This window comes from Aplidium turbinatum, chromosome 1, assembly GCF_918807975.1.
Source record: "Aplidium turbinatum chromosome 1, kaAplTurb1.1, whole genome shotgun sequence".
In the NCBI taxonomy this organism is placed as follows: domain Eukaryota; kingdom Metazoa; phylum Chordata; class Ascidiacea; order Aplousobranchia; family Polyclinidae; genus Aplidium; species Aplidium turbinatum.
Window position 1 is genome coordinate 49,890,688 of NC_137472.1, and position 17,024 is coordinate 49,907,711.

Sequence of the window (17,024 nt, forward strand, 5' to 3'; positions counted from 1 at the left end):
TTTTTATTAGGTTTGTTGACGCAAAAAAATATGGCACCCAGCGTACCTACTGCACTGAGAAGGCCTGAAGGCCGAAACGGTGTGCCTCTGTCTGCAGTTAATATAATAAACAAGCAAGAACTTTCATATGTTTTCAACACATCGTTGTATTCTCATCAGGAATAGCCTAATAATGAATAGGAAGGCTAAATATGCAAAATATAGCCTGGAAAATCTTGTCAAAATAAGTGGCAATTAGTAGTTCAAATTGATTATGCGTATTGGACTATTCCTAATGAAGACGCAACGATGTGCTGAAAATATTTAAACTTTTTTACTTGTTTATTCATGTTATGCGCGTATGGTTTTTGCGTGAACGTTAGCTTACTAAGCTTTATATATTTGTTGTAGACTACAAAAGATTTATAACTTTTGCAAAGTAGCTTTACTGTAGGCTACTGTACTTCATTTTTACAGCTTTTGCTTATATTGTTAGGTTACAAAGTATTATTGCAATAAAAAGGATGCGTTGTTCTGTTCGGTATCATTCAAACCGTCCGCTGAGTAAGCAATGATAAATATTTCATTGTTTTATTGATTTTTTAGCTTGACGTGAAACTTTTCTGATATGAAGAAAGTGACAAGCAGCAAAAACCTGCGATTGTTTAGTTGATGCAACGCTCGCTAATGTCGATTTGTGAGCTCTCGTTGCCAGATCACACGATCGATTGAAAATCATTTAGCCGAAAGAACTGAATAATTCATCAACCTGCTGCAGCATCTGTTCCTTCAGACCTGCACTAGATTGCCAATGCTTTTCAACATATCACGTGATACACTCTCGTCCAATCAAAAATTCCCTTGATGACGTAATGATCGAAAGAGCTATAAAAGTAAAGGGAAGGGCGTTGTGCTTTGTATTCCAAACCTGCAAAACGTAACAAAATTGCGGTAAGGCGAGTTTATTTTCAGTTTAATATTTCTCATCTGTTTATCTACAATTCAACAATATGGTAAGTTTGCTGTGTTAGTGCAATATAGGTTTTAACGGATAAGTAAAAATAATTAAAACTAAAACCGGATGTTTCCGTTTTTTTTCTATTGCACCTTCTACTGCAGCTTCAATTGTTTGTTTCAAATATTTTTCAATTAGTTTGAGATTTGGTTTGGTTAGCTTCACTGTGATTTTCACATGCACTTTGCATACAGTAGTGAGGAAAAACGACACATTTTGTGAAGTTAACCAAAAGGAAACGATTGCGCTTGTGACATCAAAAGTGGAAAGTGTATGAAATTGTTAGCTTGTATTCACCAAGCATCTAATTTAAAAACATAGTAAGTTCTTCTCGTGTAAAATAAGCTAACTATCAGTCTATCTATACTCTATTTCATGGTCTTGTAGGCTAAGTATAAATCTGTATCGTTTCTAACACTTTGTCAATCAGACATTACCAACGTTCAGGTAGAGAATTCTGGTAATGATTAGCTTACCCGTTTAAAATGTAGCAGAAAGTAAGCGACTGTATAAAAAAAATTGTAAAAATTAAACAACAAAACGAAAGAAATCTACGTTGAAGCCAAAACCTATCACATTTTCAAAGCAGAAAAATCAGGCAAATTTAGTACCTGAGGAAAAAGCACAAAAAACAAGCCTTAAAGCGTTATTTCTATTATCTGGCACATGAAGAAAGAAGATGTTAAAACGCCTGCTTCAAGAAGCAGCCCATTTGAGACTGTTTCCTATATTTTCCAAAACAGAATTTCCTTATTGTGTATGCAACTATAAGCGTAGTCTTCTATTAACAGGGTGACCCAAAAAAAACGGGCCCCGCGTACACTTTATGTCATATCTCCTTTATTTATTCACCGATTGCCCTTATTTTATAGGACATGGCAAAAGCAACTACCGTGAGTACACCAACACCCCAGTGGGAGCTGGGACAAAGAATACACTGTGTTAAATTTTACTACAAAACAAGCTCGTTTAAGAAAACCCAGCACAGTTTCATGCATCAGTTCGAATGTGAAAAGGCTCCATCCAAAAGCAGAATTCTGAACTGGGTGGACCACTTCGAGAAGTATGGGACCGTGGAAAACCTCAACGCTGCCAGTGAGAACCGTCCAGGCCACTCGGGACGTCCCAAGAAGCGGACAGCCGAGCTAGTCGAATGTGTGAGGGAGTCTCTCCAGCAGAGTCCGAAACGCTCTGTGCGTAAACGAAGTCAGTCTCTCGGTATGTCCCGTGAGACTTGCAGGAGAGTGCTGGTGAACGATATCAGGGCTTACCCATACAGAATACAGACGATGCAGACTCTTACAGCCTCAGACAAGAAGCAGAGGAGCGCTATGGCAGTCAAGATGCTCGAGAAAATCGAGGAGACACCAGGTTTCCTTAACCTCCTTTGGACCTCAGATGAAGCCCACTTCCATCTTGACGGAAAGGCGAACTCCAAGACAAATGTCTTCTGGGGGTCCTCCAGACCCACCGAAGTAGCCACCAAGCCCCTGCACTCTCCTAAGTGCACTGTGTGGGCTGCAATCTCGGCCAGAGGCATCATCGGACCAATCTTCATCGAAGAATCTGGCGCAGCAGTGACAGTCACCAAGGAGCGGTATGTGGAGGTCCTCAAAACCTTCAAGAGTGAGCTCCAGACCCTCTACCCGTCGCTCATGAGCAAGTTCTGGTTCCAGCAAGATGGGGCAAGTTCTCACACCTCAAACCTGTCGCGAGATTGGCTGAAAGAGATCTTCGGAGGCCGAGTGATCAGTCTCAAGACTGATTTTGAGTGGGCACCCCATAGCCCAGACCTAAGCCCCCCAGATTTTTTCCTTTGGGGCTATCTTAAGGACAGAGTGTACGCAGGGAAACCCAGAACCATCACGGAACTCAAGGAAGCCATCAGGGAGGACATGAGAGCCATTCCCAAGTCAGTCTGTTAGAACGTCATAGACAACTTCGTGCTGCGCCTCAAGAAATGCACGGAGGTAAATGGAGGCCATCTAGAACACATGCTGTAGAACGGAGAAAAAAAGGCCAAAGACCCTAGTGTTTTGATGTTTTGTTTTGAACATAATAAACTAGTTATAACCAAAGTTTCATTTCATTCGGACGAAACACTAAGAAACGGGGCCTAATTAGAGTTGGGGCCCGTTTTTTTTGGGTCACCCTGTAGAATCTAACGGTGCGTCATGTTGTAAACAGTTGATCCGGTTACCTGCACAAAGTTTACGTTATACTTTTTTTATTATTCAGCGCGAATGTATTTCCATCCACGTCGGACAGGCTGGCGTACAAATTGGTAACGCGTGTTGGGAGCTGTATTGCCTTGAGCATGGCATCCAACCCGACGGCCAGATGCCAAGCGACAAGACCATTGGTGGCGGGGATGATTCTTTCAACACATTTTTCAGCGAAACCGGAGCGGGAAAACACGTTCCTAGAGCCGTGTTCGTCGATCTTGAACCAACTGTGGTTGGTGAGTTGCATAGCGTGGAAGGTGCTAGAGCAGAGGTGACGAACCTGCGGCCCGCCCGTCAAAGAATTTTGTATGGCCCGCAAAGCAACTTGACAATCGCTCATGCATTAAAGACAAAAGACATCTCAAAGCTGTTTTATGTCTTCACTGGTACACCTCTCCTTTGCTATTTTCTTGCCTTAAACACTAACTTTCAGGGTTTGAAGTTAGAAAATAGGAAAGCTATAAGGTAAAGTTGTGAAAACACTAATCACCAACTTCACCTTGTATTTTGAGAGTTGCTACATCGTCTGTTTGACCTAATAATGATTATATTGAACGCTTAGTCAAACAAAAAACTTTCCAAAAATCCCACTAAACAAAAAAAATTCAATGCTTCAATGTTATTTTTTAATATTTTATGCTGCAATGCTGCATTAGATAGCTGCAGCTGTATGATTCGCATGGGCTTTTGTTTGTTGTTTGAAAAATAAATTTCATTAACTGATTTGTTGTTTCGGAGCATAATGGTCGAAACATTTAGTCAACTTGAGCAAAAAGGATAGAGCCAAAAAAAGAAGAAATTATACTCATATGAAAGCAAACGCTTCGAAAATTAAGCTGTCTTCATTATCAGTGCAAGACTGCAAGTACTGTTGCTTTATCCTTTTGCTCAAGTTGATTTGTTTTTATTTTGTACTGTTGTATGTTTCGATTCTGCGTAAGATAATTTCAACTGTGTGGGTTTTATTACTTTCATCTGCCGTTGTTAATTTTCATAAATAATATCTTGAGTCGCTTCTAAAAGATTGCATAGTAGGCTAGGTTACGATTAAAAAGTTGTGTGGCCCGATAACTCATGTGTAATTGACAAAGTGGCCCTCGACCGCAAAAAGGTTCGTCACCCCTGTGCTAGAGTAAAGGCGAAAAAAGTATTTCGATCTAAATCTTAAAAAGCGTGGACTATTTACGTTATTTGAGAAGACATCAAAAGAAAAATTTCAGACTTACTGTTTGCTGGGATGGTGACTGGAATTTCGTTTTGAAGATTGATATAAATTTCAACTCCTAACAAAATCTGCGAATGCTACAATCAAGGCTTGTAAAAATCGTTAGTCTTCGGATTGGAAAAACTCTTTGAAAGCTTGTTTATGGGAGCTTTGTACACTTGTAGCTTATAGCATAGGCTTTGAAGCACTAACGCAAGTCCTGCTACGGAAATTGAAAAATGGAATTTTTTGTTGTTGAAATGTTATTACTTGAACCCGATAGTATTAATGCTTACTCTGATAGCTCAGTTGGTTAGCGGGTGACTTCGTGGACGAAGAAGCTTCAAGATCAAGCGGCGCTGGTTCTACTCTCGGCCGCAGGAGCGGATCTACCGGGTGGGCCTGATTGGTACAGGCCCACCCAGATTGACAGTGGGCCCACCCAAAATCAGATTCTTGAAACAAAAACATATTAATGTTTAACCCTAGAATAACCAAGTGGCACTAAATTGTCTGGTGTAGCATCACTATTTCACAGCATTTGTAAGAGATATTCGGTAACACTAAGTTTTTGTATGCTGGCCCGCCGTGGCATTACTGGTGAAGGCCCACCAAGATATTTCCTAGGCCCACCCATAAATTACTTTCTGAATCCGCCATTGCAGTCTCGGGGTGTGCGTTTAAGCAACGCACGTTCAGGACTGCTCTCCATTCAGCGGCAGGAATAATTCCAAGCAACCAGGGGCGCCGGAAGCGGGGGGGGGGGGCAGGGCATGCCCCCCTGCCCTCAATTTTTCTGCAGATGGAGGGGCAGGGGGGGTAATGGTGCCCTTTCAAAGTCATGTAAGCTACTGCACATTTTGCAATATAACAATTTCTGCCATTCGCTTTTAGCCTAATTATAATCTTTCATTTTTGCCTCAAAATAATATTTACGGCAGAAAATTTTGCAACACAGTACAGGCCTTAAAACTCTTTTCTTTTCGGCAGCCATCGTGGCCTACCTGGAGCTCCTTCTCGGCGGCCAAATCTGCGTGCTTGGAGGCCAAAATACAAAATAAAAATAACGATAGCACAAGTGAATAGAATTAAACTTGCAACAATGCTAAAATGATCACTTAGCGTTGTTGAAGTCTGGGCCTAGGCGACGGCCTACAATAGAATCGTTGCACCACGCAATAACTGCTTTATCGGGATTGTAATCCAGTACTGCGGGACCATCTAACGACACTCGCACGAGTGTCTCCAATGTAGCTGATTTTAAAGAAGTTTGCCCCTCCCCTAGAATTCTTTTTAGCAACAAAAAACAACGTTCGACATGTGTTGACGATGACGGCAAGGTAATAAGTATTTTAATGATGCGAAGGACATTACTAAAAGAAGCATAATTTTTGCAAAATATGATCAAAAAATGTTTTCTCCTCGGATGTCAACTAACCTAGTTCTCCTTTTTAACAACGATTCAATGTCCGACAACATCGAATCGACATAAAAACGACAATTTTGCCAGCCGATGTAAATTAGCACTTCGGATTAAGACTTTGTTAAAATAAACGTCGCGAATTACAAACAAGACTTACAGCGCTGATGATCGCAGATGGATATATTCCATCAATAACAAATATTCCCGCACAATGCAATAGTGGCGATTATGACGCGCTGACCTAATCTTGCGTCACTCTTTGATACTAGATATTTTCGACAGTTAATCCAGCACGATCATTCTATTGCGAAATTAAATAATTGGTTAGAAGAGACCGGCGGCCAAACTTGGCCGATTGAGGAGGTAGCACCGGCGGTCATTCAAGCACTACTTAGCGGTCATGGCCGCCGGCTGCTTGGCTTGACAGTAGGTTATACATCATTATAACATAGCATGATGCCCTTCTTTGTATACGGGACACTTGTAGACTATCATTACTCAATACATAGTGAGCTGATAGATTAGCATTATCGCTATATCTTATCTTAAAACTTGAAAAAAATTGGCCTTTTAGTAAACAAAAGTGCCCTTTTTTCGTAATCCTGCCCCTCCAGTCAAAAATCGTTCCGGCGCCCCTGCCAGCAACAACACTTCAGTAATCGGAAACTTCGAACTGTTAGTCTCGGTGACGGGCCTGCGTCAGTGGTTTAAAGCCTCTACAAGTATACCAAACTGCCAGAATTAAGCTCTGCAAGAAGCTTCCACAGTGAGAGGATAAATTCAATCAATCAATCTATCCTCTAAACGCCACTGAGTGGACCGCTGTCCTTGAAAAGCCTTATTCAAGTGTTCTCTTAGAGAATAGAGTCAGGGTTGTTTGATCTTAACGTTTTTTTCGTTTACAAATGCAAGAGCTTTGTAATTGCAGTTTTGTTCGATAGTCGATTGTTGTGTAGGCTACCCGAATCCAAACTTAGTTATAGCCTACCTACCATTGATTTGAATATTTTTCTACCAAGATGAAATTCGTACTGGGACGTACCGAGAGCTCTTCCACCCAGAACAGATGATCACTGGGAAGGAAGATGCGGCTAACAACTATGCGCGTGGCCATTATACTACAGGTGAGTATGTTTTTCCGAACTCAGTTAACATAGGATGCAATCAATGCACAGATTGTGGACTTTGCAAGAACTTAAGATCAAGTGAATGGTTTTAATTTATAGCTTACTTATCACGTGACATTACAGGAAAAGAAATGATTGATTCTGTTTTGGATCGGACACGAAAACTGGCCGATCAGTGTACCGGACTTCAAGGATTCCTTATTTTTCATTCATTCGGAGGAGGAACCGGATCAGGATTTACTTCTCTCCTTATGGAGAGATTGTCTGTCGACTACGGGAAAAAATCCAAGCTAGAATTCTCCATTTACCCAGCTCCACAAGTGTGTTTCGTATTCATTTGCAACCTAAACTGTATTTTTATACTATACTTCCAACTTCTAATAAATTGGACTTTTTATACTTTTAATTTAATATAGATTTCCACTGCTGTTGTTGAACCGTACAATTCCATTTTGACGACACACACAACCCTTGAACACAGCGATTGTGCATTTATGGTCGATAACGAAGCAATTTATGACATCTGTCGACGCAATCTCGACATTGAGCGTCCTTCGTATGTCAACTTGAATCGCTTGATGGCTCAAATCGTATCCTCGATCACAGCATCACTCCGCTTTGACGGAGCACTTAACGTGGATCTGACGGGTAAGATGACTTTATGGAAGATTGCATCACTTCAGTTTTTCTCATATTAGAAATTAGTTTCATCGTTTCATTTTCTTTAGAGTTTCAAACCAACTTGGTTCCATATCCTCGCATTCACTTCCCTCTTGCAACATACGCTCCGGTCATCTCCGCTGAAAAAGCGTATCACGAGCAGTTGTCGGTGTCGGAAATCACCAACGCTTGCTTTGAACCTGCCAATCAAATGGTCAAGTGTGATCCACGTCATGGAAAATACATGGCTTGCTGCATGCTATACCGTGGAGACGTTGTTCCAAAAGACGTCAACGCCGCTATCGCGACCATCAAAACAAAACGAACTATCCAGGTAAAGTAGGCCAAGTGATCATCCATTCAGTTGCCCAGCCTACTTGTTAGAACTCCAAGTTTATTTTATTTATGTGGATCAGACAAAGCTGTCCATATCGAAAACAACGAAATGATAAACAAACTGCAAATGCACGATGAAAACCACCATTGATGTCCCTTTTAAGAGCTCACTGAACATCTACTGTTACAACTTTAAATGTAATGAGCGTTGGAAAAATTGAAAGTATTCCCAACAATAAAAGCAATCAGATGACGATAGTTTCACTTCTATTTGCAGTTTGTAGACTGGTGTCCGACTGGCTTTAAAGTCGGCATCAACTACCAACCACCTACAGTTGTTCCTGGGGGCGATCTTGCCAAGGTACAACGCGCGGTATGCATGCTCAGCAATACGACAGCGATTGCCGAAGCATGGGCACGTCTCGACCACAAGTTTGACCTGATGTACGCAAAAAGAGCTTTCGTTCACTGGTGCGTATTTTGGACTCTTCTGCTTTGATGTTTTAGTTAGCCAATATCGTCCTTTTGTCTTCTATCACGCAAGTTTCATATCACGCGTGTTTGCGACGTACTGAAACAAGCAGCTAATATGGCATCATAATTGATGATAAACGTAGGCTGATACTCAAGTTGCTTTTTGTAGAAACCCTAGTAAATTGAATTTAGTCCAACAGGAGCTAATGAAAATTGTGCCAGTTTTGTTCTGAAATAATGTTTCAACGATAGCCTCACACAAAGTATAAACATATTTTAGGTATGTTGGAGAAGGAATGGAGGAAGGCGAGTTTTCGGAGGCACGCGAAGATCTAGCTGCCTTGGAAAAAGATTATGAAGAAGTTGGAGTAGATTCAATGGACGCAGATGCAGATGAGGATGAAGAAGAAGAGTATTAGAATGTTTCCAATAATTTCGGCGTTTGTAATGAGATTCCTTTAAAGCTATTTTTGACAAGATGGTGTGATTACAGGGTCATCAATATAATTAACGTTACAACTTCAAACAACTGTATTTAACATCAATATTTAGCGTTACAATATTAATAAATTAAATAGCCTATTTCTCGATTTTATATTTTTTAGGCCTAAATTTTATAGGCCATGAATGAAAATTTGAATAAAAGAATAGCCATTGTAGAGCTCTTCAAATCGGGCAAGTCAAGGAGTGATATTTGCAAGGCCTTAAAAATTAACAGAATGTTGGTCTGGAGAATCTCAAAAGGCACAAAGAAACTGGAAATGTCAAAAATCGACCTGGCCAAGGTCGCCCACGAAGCGCCAGAACTTCAAAATTGATAAAAGCAACCAGAGAAAAGGTGCGAAGAAATCCCAAGAGATCCATTCAAGAACTGGCAAAGGAGGTGAACGTGGCCTATGGAACCATGTTCAAAGTTTTCAAGAAGGATTTGAAGATGAGCCCATTCCAACACATGAAGAAACAGTTGCTAAATGCCAATACCATTAAGAAAAGTCTCTCCAGAGCTAGAACACTGCTCTCACGCATTGAAGGAGGCACGCTGCCAAACCTTGTGTTCAGCGATGAGAAGAAATTTGATGTCCAGCATCATTATAATAACAGTCAGAATGGTTGTGTTTGATCAAGATGGTGACTTGGAACCCCGGGTAGTCACTCGGAGACAAGGGGTGGCATCAGTGATGGTGTGGGCCGCAGTCAACGAATCAGGAAGGAGTCCATTGATTTTTGTGGACCAAGGAGTGAAATTGAACCAAGAAAACTAATGAAATGATATTCTTGAGGGTTCATTGTTGCGTTGGGAAAAGAAACGCTTGCAAAAACGTAATTGGTCATTCCAACAAGATTTTGCCCCTTCACACGGAGCTAAGAGAATGCAAAACTGGCTTTCAGCCAATGTGCCGTTCTTCATTTCCAAGGAAGAATGGCCTCTTTTATCTACAGACCTGAACCCCCTAGACTTTGGTATCTGGTCTTACCTGGAGAGCAAGGTTTCGACTAAACACCACCAAAGTTTGGAAATGCTGAAGGCTAATCTGAAAAAAGAATGGACCAAAATACCTTAAAGAGTTATTCATGACTCTTGCAGGTCCTTTTCGAAGTGTCTCCGACTTGTTATCGACGCAAATGGCGGACACATTGAGTAAAACTTGTTTTTCCTAAATCTTTATTTATTTGACAATAATATTAGGCTACTCCAAAATTGTCTATCATTTGTTAAATACAGTTGTTTGAAGTTGTAACGTTTATTGATGACCCTATATACCTCAATAGGCCTACTCAAACGTAGAAAACAACAAACAGTCAAAAAAAGATAAACTAGGCTACAAAGTAAAGCCCACTGAGTGTGTCGATTGTTCTGTGATTGAGATCTTTTGTAATTATGTCTCACAATGATAAATCTCGGTGCTTCTGTGTAATGTAATAAAATGAATGGAGTGCACGCTTGGGAGTTTTTTCCTGTGGTTTTCAACTTTTCAGGCGCGGATTGTTTTCACACCAGCATAAATAATAGAAGACTCAAAGTAGGCCTACATATGAGTTACAAAACATGAAGTAGTCGTATCAACAATTTAACAAAAGTGGTTGCTAATTTTCCACACGCACTGTGAATCTCAGCAAGAACCTTCCTCTTAAAGTTGTCTCACAAGTTTATTGAAATCACATGGTAGGCCTATACAATTGAATCAAATAGCCTATAGTTATTACTATCTGAATTCTTAACAGCCTGTTTCACCTCAAACGGATCATCAGAAGGGTCTGAAAAACATCAATAATTCCTGAAAAGATATTAAATATTGTAACTGTAATTTAATCTGCAAAAAAACTTTAAATCTGTAATTCCTGAAAAGATATTAAACATTATAACCGTAATCCAATCTGCAAAAAAACCTCAGAATTACAAAGGGCCACCTTCATCCATTATCACAAAGCCTCAATTGCAACGTTCAGATGATATTGAAACTAATCAGACTGATGTCAACACTTGTGACATCACAAAGGAGCAAAATGCAATATCGATGGAGTAACCTGTAGTAACCTGAACAAATTGGATGCAGTGGCGTACCTATGCAAAATGGCGCCCATGGCAAAGTTTAAATGTGCGCCCTTTTTAACAATTCAAGTTAAATATTACATATAAGTCTTTTATGAACAAATTACGAAGAAATGTGTTATTGCTGTTTTATTATATTCAAAGGCAGTCACGTGAGATTGTTTCGTCGTGCAAGTTTTGTTCTCTCTGCGGAGCTAATCAATTTGATAGAATGCTGCGCTGTGTGCCTCCTTTCCAAGTTATTTCCCACATAAAAACTAGTTAACGCGGCTTCTCCTTTCTTTTTCATCTGACGCTGTGTATACTGTAGCCTACAACCAAGTGAATTATTATTGGACATAATCTGACACGCGGATCCTCTATTGACTTTACGTTAATCAGGGTTTAAAGTGTCGAAATTCTCTTTTTTTTCATTTTTTTTCATTTTTTTTCATTACGTTTGTTATGACTCTATTTACTACTGTTTGCTAATATCTTTGGTTTGTTGTATGTAGGCTATCGTTAATGTCAATTGTCAACTTTTGCCCTTCAGCCCCACTTCCCTTTTTCTTTGTATTGGTTTGTTTCATGGTCTGCTTTTATAATTATATATTTGGAATTAAAAAGGGCAAGTAGGCTAAATGTTAAATTAAAAATAGGCTTGTTCAATAATTCAGTTATAGCTAATATATAGGCCTACATGGACAAAATGTTTTCATAGTCTTTTACGTAGCCTATAGGCTTGACTTTGAAGAGATATTCAAGAGGCTTAAACCTGAGACTGGACTTGTCATTAATAGACAACCGCTGAGCAATCTCAGATTTGCAAATGACATCATCCTTTTTGCACAGTCAGAATGTACTCTGCAACAATTGCTTAAGGAACTGAATCGAGAAGGGAAACGAGATGGAATCAAGATGACCTAGAAAAAGACAAAAATAATGTGTAACGAGATAGCAGGAAAACAACCAAGGACGGGTATTTTGATAGATGGAGAAAAGATAGAGGAGGTTAATCAATACAAATATCTAGGGAAAATGATAACACCAGGAAACGACATCGAAACTGAAATCACCCAAAGGATAACATCAGGCTGGAGAAGATTTGGTCAATATAGCACTTTTTTAAAGAGCAAGAACATTCCAATTAGCCTAAAACTAAACATCATGGACACAGTAATATTGCCAACATTAACATACGGAGCAGAAACATGGTCACTCACAAAACAACAAACAAGAAAACTGGCAGCAGCGCAAAGGAACATGGAAAGAATAATATTAAACATAAATAGAAAAGACAAGATTAGAAATGATGTCATCAGAAACAAAGTTGTATCAAAGATGTCATAGAAACAGCGACAAACCTAAAGTGACAATGGGCGGACATGTAGCAAGAATGACAGACAACAGATGGGCCAAGATAACCACTGAATGGACACCAAGATATGCAAGAAGAACTAGAGGGAGACCAAAACGAAGATGGAGAGATGACCTAGAAGAAAAGATTGGCATCACCTGGATGAGAACAGCAAAAGACAGAATGGTGTGGAAACATATGTTGAGGCCATCTGCCAGCAGTGGCATTACCGGCTGATGATGATAGGCCGACTTAAAATTCATCTCAATAGAGCGCTGTGCTGATGCAACCGGCAGTGACCGACCTATAGATACGCAGGGGCGCCGGAACGGTTTTTGGATTGGGGGGGGGGGGTAGGATCATGAAAAAGGGCACTTGATGAAAGGCCATTTTTTCTAAGTTTTAAAATAAGATATAGCAATAATGCTCATCCATCAGCTCATCATCGAGTAATAATACGAGTGTCCGGTATACAAAGAACAATGGCACAGGAGGGCATCATGTTATGTTATGATGATGTAGGCTAATTACCTACTGTGATACAGAATTTTGTGTCATAAATATTATTTTGAGGCAGAAATGAAAGATTATAATTAGGCTAAAAGTTAATATAGCTGAACTTGTTATATCGTATTGCAAAATGTGCAGTAGCTTACATGACCTTAAAAGCAGTGTTGTACGTTGACGCTGAGGCTAGCGCCGTCAATTTATTTTTCAGTTGACGGAAGTGATAGCGCCGTCAACTATTTTGCCGATTTTAAGCGTCAAGCGCTATGCGTCATTTTTTGCTTTCATGGAAAATCTCGTTACACAATAAGAGTTTCACCTATGGTTTCACAATGCTTTCTGGCCAGCGCGACTCATCCGAATTACCGGCTTTTGCGTTGGTTGGAATGGCTCCCTGGAATACACGCGGAAGAAGTTCGCCAAATGGTGATCAGTGATCACCCATGTATTGAGAACGAGGGATCAGAGACAGAAAGCGAAAAATCTATGAATGGCTTCGCGGACGTTAAAGATACTTTATTTCAAGAGCTCTATGCCCTTAAAAAGAGCGATGTTGTTGCAGTGGACCTCGTTAAAAGATTTATACATGCTAAACTATCACAGCACGCTTGGAACAGTGATACCTTTCCGAGTAAACGTTTTCAACTTGTCTTTGAAATACAACACACCAATACCAACCAGCGCTGCTGTTTTTTCTGTAAGGAAATAATAACTAATAGATAGGCTAAGCAGCTAATTACAATACAGTCTCAAAACATAATACCTGCTCTTTATTTATAGCTATTGTTAGCTTAAACTTGGTTGAAATATTTCCGCTTTTTATGAGACTCTGGCAAAAAATAGCGCTGACGCTGACGCCGTCAAGTTCATTAAGAGCTTACGCAGTACCTTACGCCGTAAAGTTTTTAGGCAATTCGCGCTGACGCTGACGCCGTCAATTTATTTCCATGACGCGTACAACACTGCTTAAAAGGGCACCATTTCTCCCCCCCTGCCCCCCATCCACAGAAAAATTGAGGGCAAGGGAGGTATGCGCCCCCTCCTCCCTGCTCCCGCTTCCGGTGCTCCTGTAAATACGGGTATTTTTGTCGGATAACTGTGGATACAAATAAAGCAACCGGCAGACTTTTTTAAAAACTAATATTAATTAATTTAATTAGTCGCTGACATTTGTTGGCATGTCGGCGGGTTTTGAAAGAAACTGACAGCGAATCATTCCCAATCCCAACATTGGTGTGTTCTACTACAAATTGCGTTTATTTTATCCGTTTGATAACTTGAGGAAGTTAGGTAAAAGTACGGTACCGTATAGCCTATTCATAAAGCACAGTTTGTGAAGTTGTGAATGAACCTCAAAACTTCAGACTGCTAAGCTCTAGGCAGCGCCAGCACAGCACGTAAAAATAAATCATACCTAGCCTAATTCTTAGTCTCAAAGTTTCATATAAGCATGCTTATAGGCTCAATAATACTTTGATGCTAATTTTTTCCTGGAACAGACTGAGTGCTCTGGTCAGGCTAAATGAGCCAGAGGCACAATGCTGTTTTTGCAACGTCACAATTCTATTGCTTAACAATGGCTGCAGTGAAAGAGACTCCTTTTTGATCTTTGCATTGTATTGGGCGCAAATTAGATTTTGAAGAAAGTGTAAGTCACAAATTTTAATTTTGACCAACTGATTTTTGCGCCCCTATTAATGTGGCGCCCATGGCTCGAGCCATGCCTGCCATACAGGGTTGCATTCCTGGGGGGGCTCGGGGGGGCTCAGCCCCCCAAAAAACGAAAAGGCTTGATGTAGGGGGGGCTCAGGGGGGGCTCGTTCAAGCTTCCATTTTTCAGCTTTTCTGGCTGAACAACAACTTCTCGACTGAACAAGTAACACTTTAACAGCTTTCTCACAACAGAACTGCAAAAAAACACACGAACATAAGTTGATAGCAATCACCAATTATCACTTTTGTCAGAAACTCTCCAGACTGGGAATATCAACTTTGTAGTAGCTAATCGTCATGTCAAATGGACTGTTAATTCTCTACTTCAAATAAAAAAAGCTATTCAAGAAGGAAAGTATTCGTTTGATGAAGTTGTTAACTTGAGTCCCGGAAGTACAAAAAACTACTCCTTTAAAGGCACAACATTTGACCAGTTCAAAGCTCGACGTAGAGACTACCCTTCTTTTGATCGTAATCAGTTTATTTAAGCTTTGGTTGAGAACATTGGAAGCAGGATGGTGGACACCAACAATGAAAATTCTGTGAAGAGCTTGGGAATTATTGTACCAGAGTTATGGCCTGCTGCAGTCGAAGTTCCATGGCAAGAAGGGGAGCAGAGATTACGAAAAATAGAGGAGAGATTTCATGTCATCACTCCTATTTCCGATTTTCGATTGTATGTTGACAATCCTTGTCATATACCAGATACGATAAAGTTGCTCAAGAACGTAGTAGGCTACTAAACATAATTTCTATAAGCTCTGCTGAAGCCGAACGTGGATTTTCACAAATGAACTTGGTCATCACACAGCTACGATCACGGCTGACCATATCACTTGTTTCAGCATTGTTGTTCATCAGCATCAATGGACCACCTCCTCATTTATGGAATGGCACTGCGGCAACTCAGAAGTGGTTGCAAACTCATCGGTCGGCTGTGGATGTTCAAGTTAAGCATTCTAAGCTGCCCACATTGAATGAACTCAGATCTCCGCAAAAACTGTTTGCTGGCTAAAATCAAGGACTGTCGTGGTGCTTTAAACTTAGCCCATAAAACCAAAGACCTGGCAGACAGGCTGTTTGTTTTGTGTAATCTCGTTTGCACCAACTTGGAATATACTTTGCTGTAATTGGAGTTTTTTAAACTGTTCGTTAATAACTAAATGAGATTTTAGTGTAAGGGAACGTTCAAATATTACGTAACGCTTTTTTTCCGAATTTTTGACCCCCCCCCCTCCCCCATGTAACGCCAACGTAACGCTTTTTTCAATCCCCCCCTCCCCCATGTAACGTTTTTTCACTACGAATTCAGCACTAAAAACTACCATTCCGTACTCGAAAGCGTTACGTAACGTTTTGCTTAAACCCCCTCCCCCCCGATGTGACGCTAACGTAACGCTTTGCATAAACCCCCCCCTCCCCCTCGAAGGCGTTACGTAATATTTGAACGTTCCCTAACTGTCACATTGGCAGCTTATTGGTTCTTATATAGCAAATCTGCAACCACAAGCGCTCATTTCAAGAATTGCATTTCCTTACTTTCCTATTGCAGTCGATGTTTTTGCAAGTGTGCTTAGGATTGGCTCATACAAATAAGTTTACAATTGAGTTAAGAGATTGGAATTAGCTCATGCAAATCGAGTTTCAAGTGTAGGCCTACGCAGTAAAAAAAAAGCAAAGGAGATTGCAGTGTAGCAACCAAGCCAAATTTCAAACTTATAATTTTATATCGGATTCAACCACGCTTTCACGTTTTGTTGCTTCTACCTTTTTCTGTACTTCAAGCTATGTTTTAGCATGGGTTGTTTTTCGACATGATGTTCAGAAGTAAAAACATACTGAACAGTGTTTCCTTTTAAAAAAGGTAAACATTGTTGGCTAACCTACACCGATTACTTATACATACTTTGTCTATAACAACACAGCTAAGTGTTAGAGCCCCCCCAAAAAAAATTTTAGGAATGCACCCCTGTGCCATACCCTAGGTCCGCTACTGATTGGATGAAATTTATATTTAAAACCTGTTAAAATCGAATGAAATTTATAACCTGTAAAAATCAAATGAAGTTTAAATTTGTAACCTGTGAAAATCAAAAGGAATTTATTTTATTTTGAAGTACTTGAGTTTAAATTTGTTTCTATGACGACATTTACCCACAAGTTCCGAACGCTTGTTCAGAAGGTGGTCACAATCGGCCTTTAGAATGGCCAACTTTTCAGCCAAACAGAGACCACAATTATTACGACTACCTCCACTATAAGGCCGAGCACAGCAATAGATGGACCATGTTATTTTAGGATCAACACCCGTGTCTTTAAGGTCCTAAACTGCTTTAGATAGTTCCGTGCTGTTTCGTTTAGACCTATCCATCATTCATTCATTCATTCATTCATTATCAGCCATTGTTGTTTCACTGCAGAATGAAGGCCTTCCCCATATCTTTATAATTTTGTCTGTCTTTGCACGTTTGTGT

At 40.1% G+C, this 17,024-nt stretch overlaps 1 protein-coding gene across 1 annotated transcript; it reads left to right on the plus strand.

Moving 5' to 3' along the window:
- Positions 1 to 904: 904 nt before the first annotated feature.
- On the plus strand, positions 905 to 10,376 carry LOC145782178 (tubulin alpha-1 chain-like). The gene is made up of 8 exons (XM_082593950.1): positions 905 to 992; positions 3,233 to 3,455; positions 6,866 to 6,970; positions 7,097 to 7,293; positions 7,390 to 7,621; positions 7,702 to 7,967; positions 8,247 to 8,440; positions 8,724 to 10,376. The coding sequence occupies exons 1-8, from the start codon at positions 990 to 992 to the stop codon at positions 8,860 to 8,862; spliced, it is 1,359 nt and encodes a 452-aa protein (XP_082450076.1). The 5' UTR covers positions 905 to 989; the 3' UTR covers positions 8,863 to 10,376.
- The last annotated feature ends 6,648 nt before the right edge of the window (positions 10,377 to 17,024 follow it).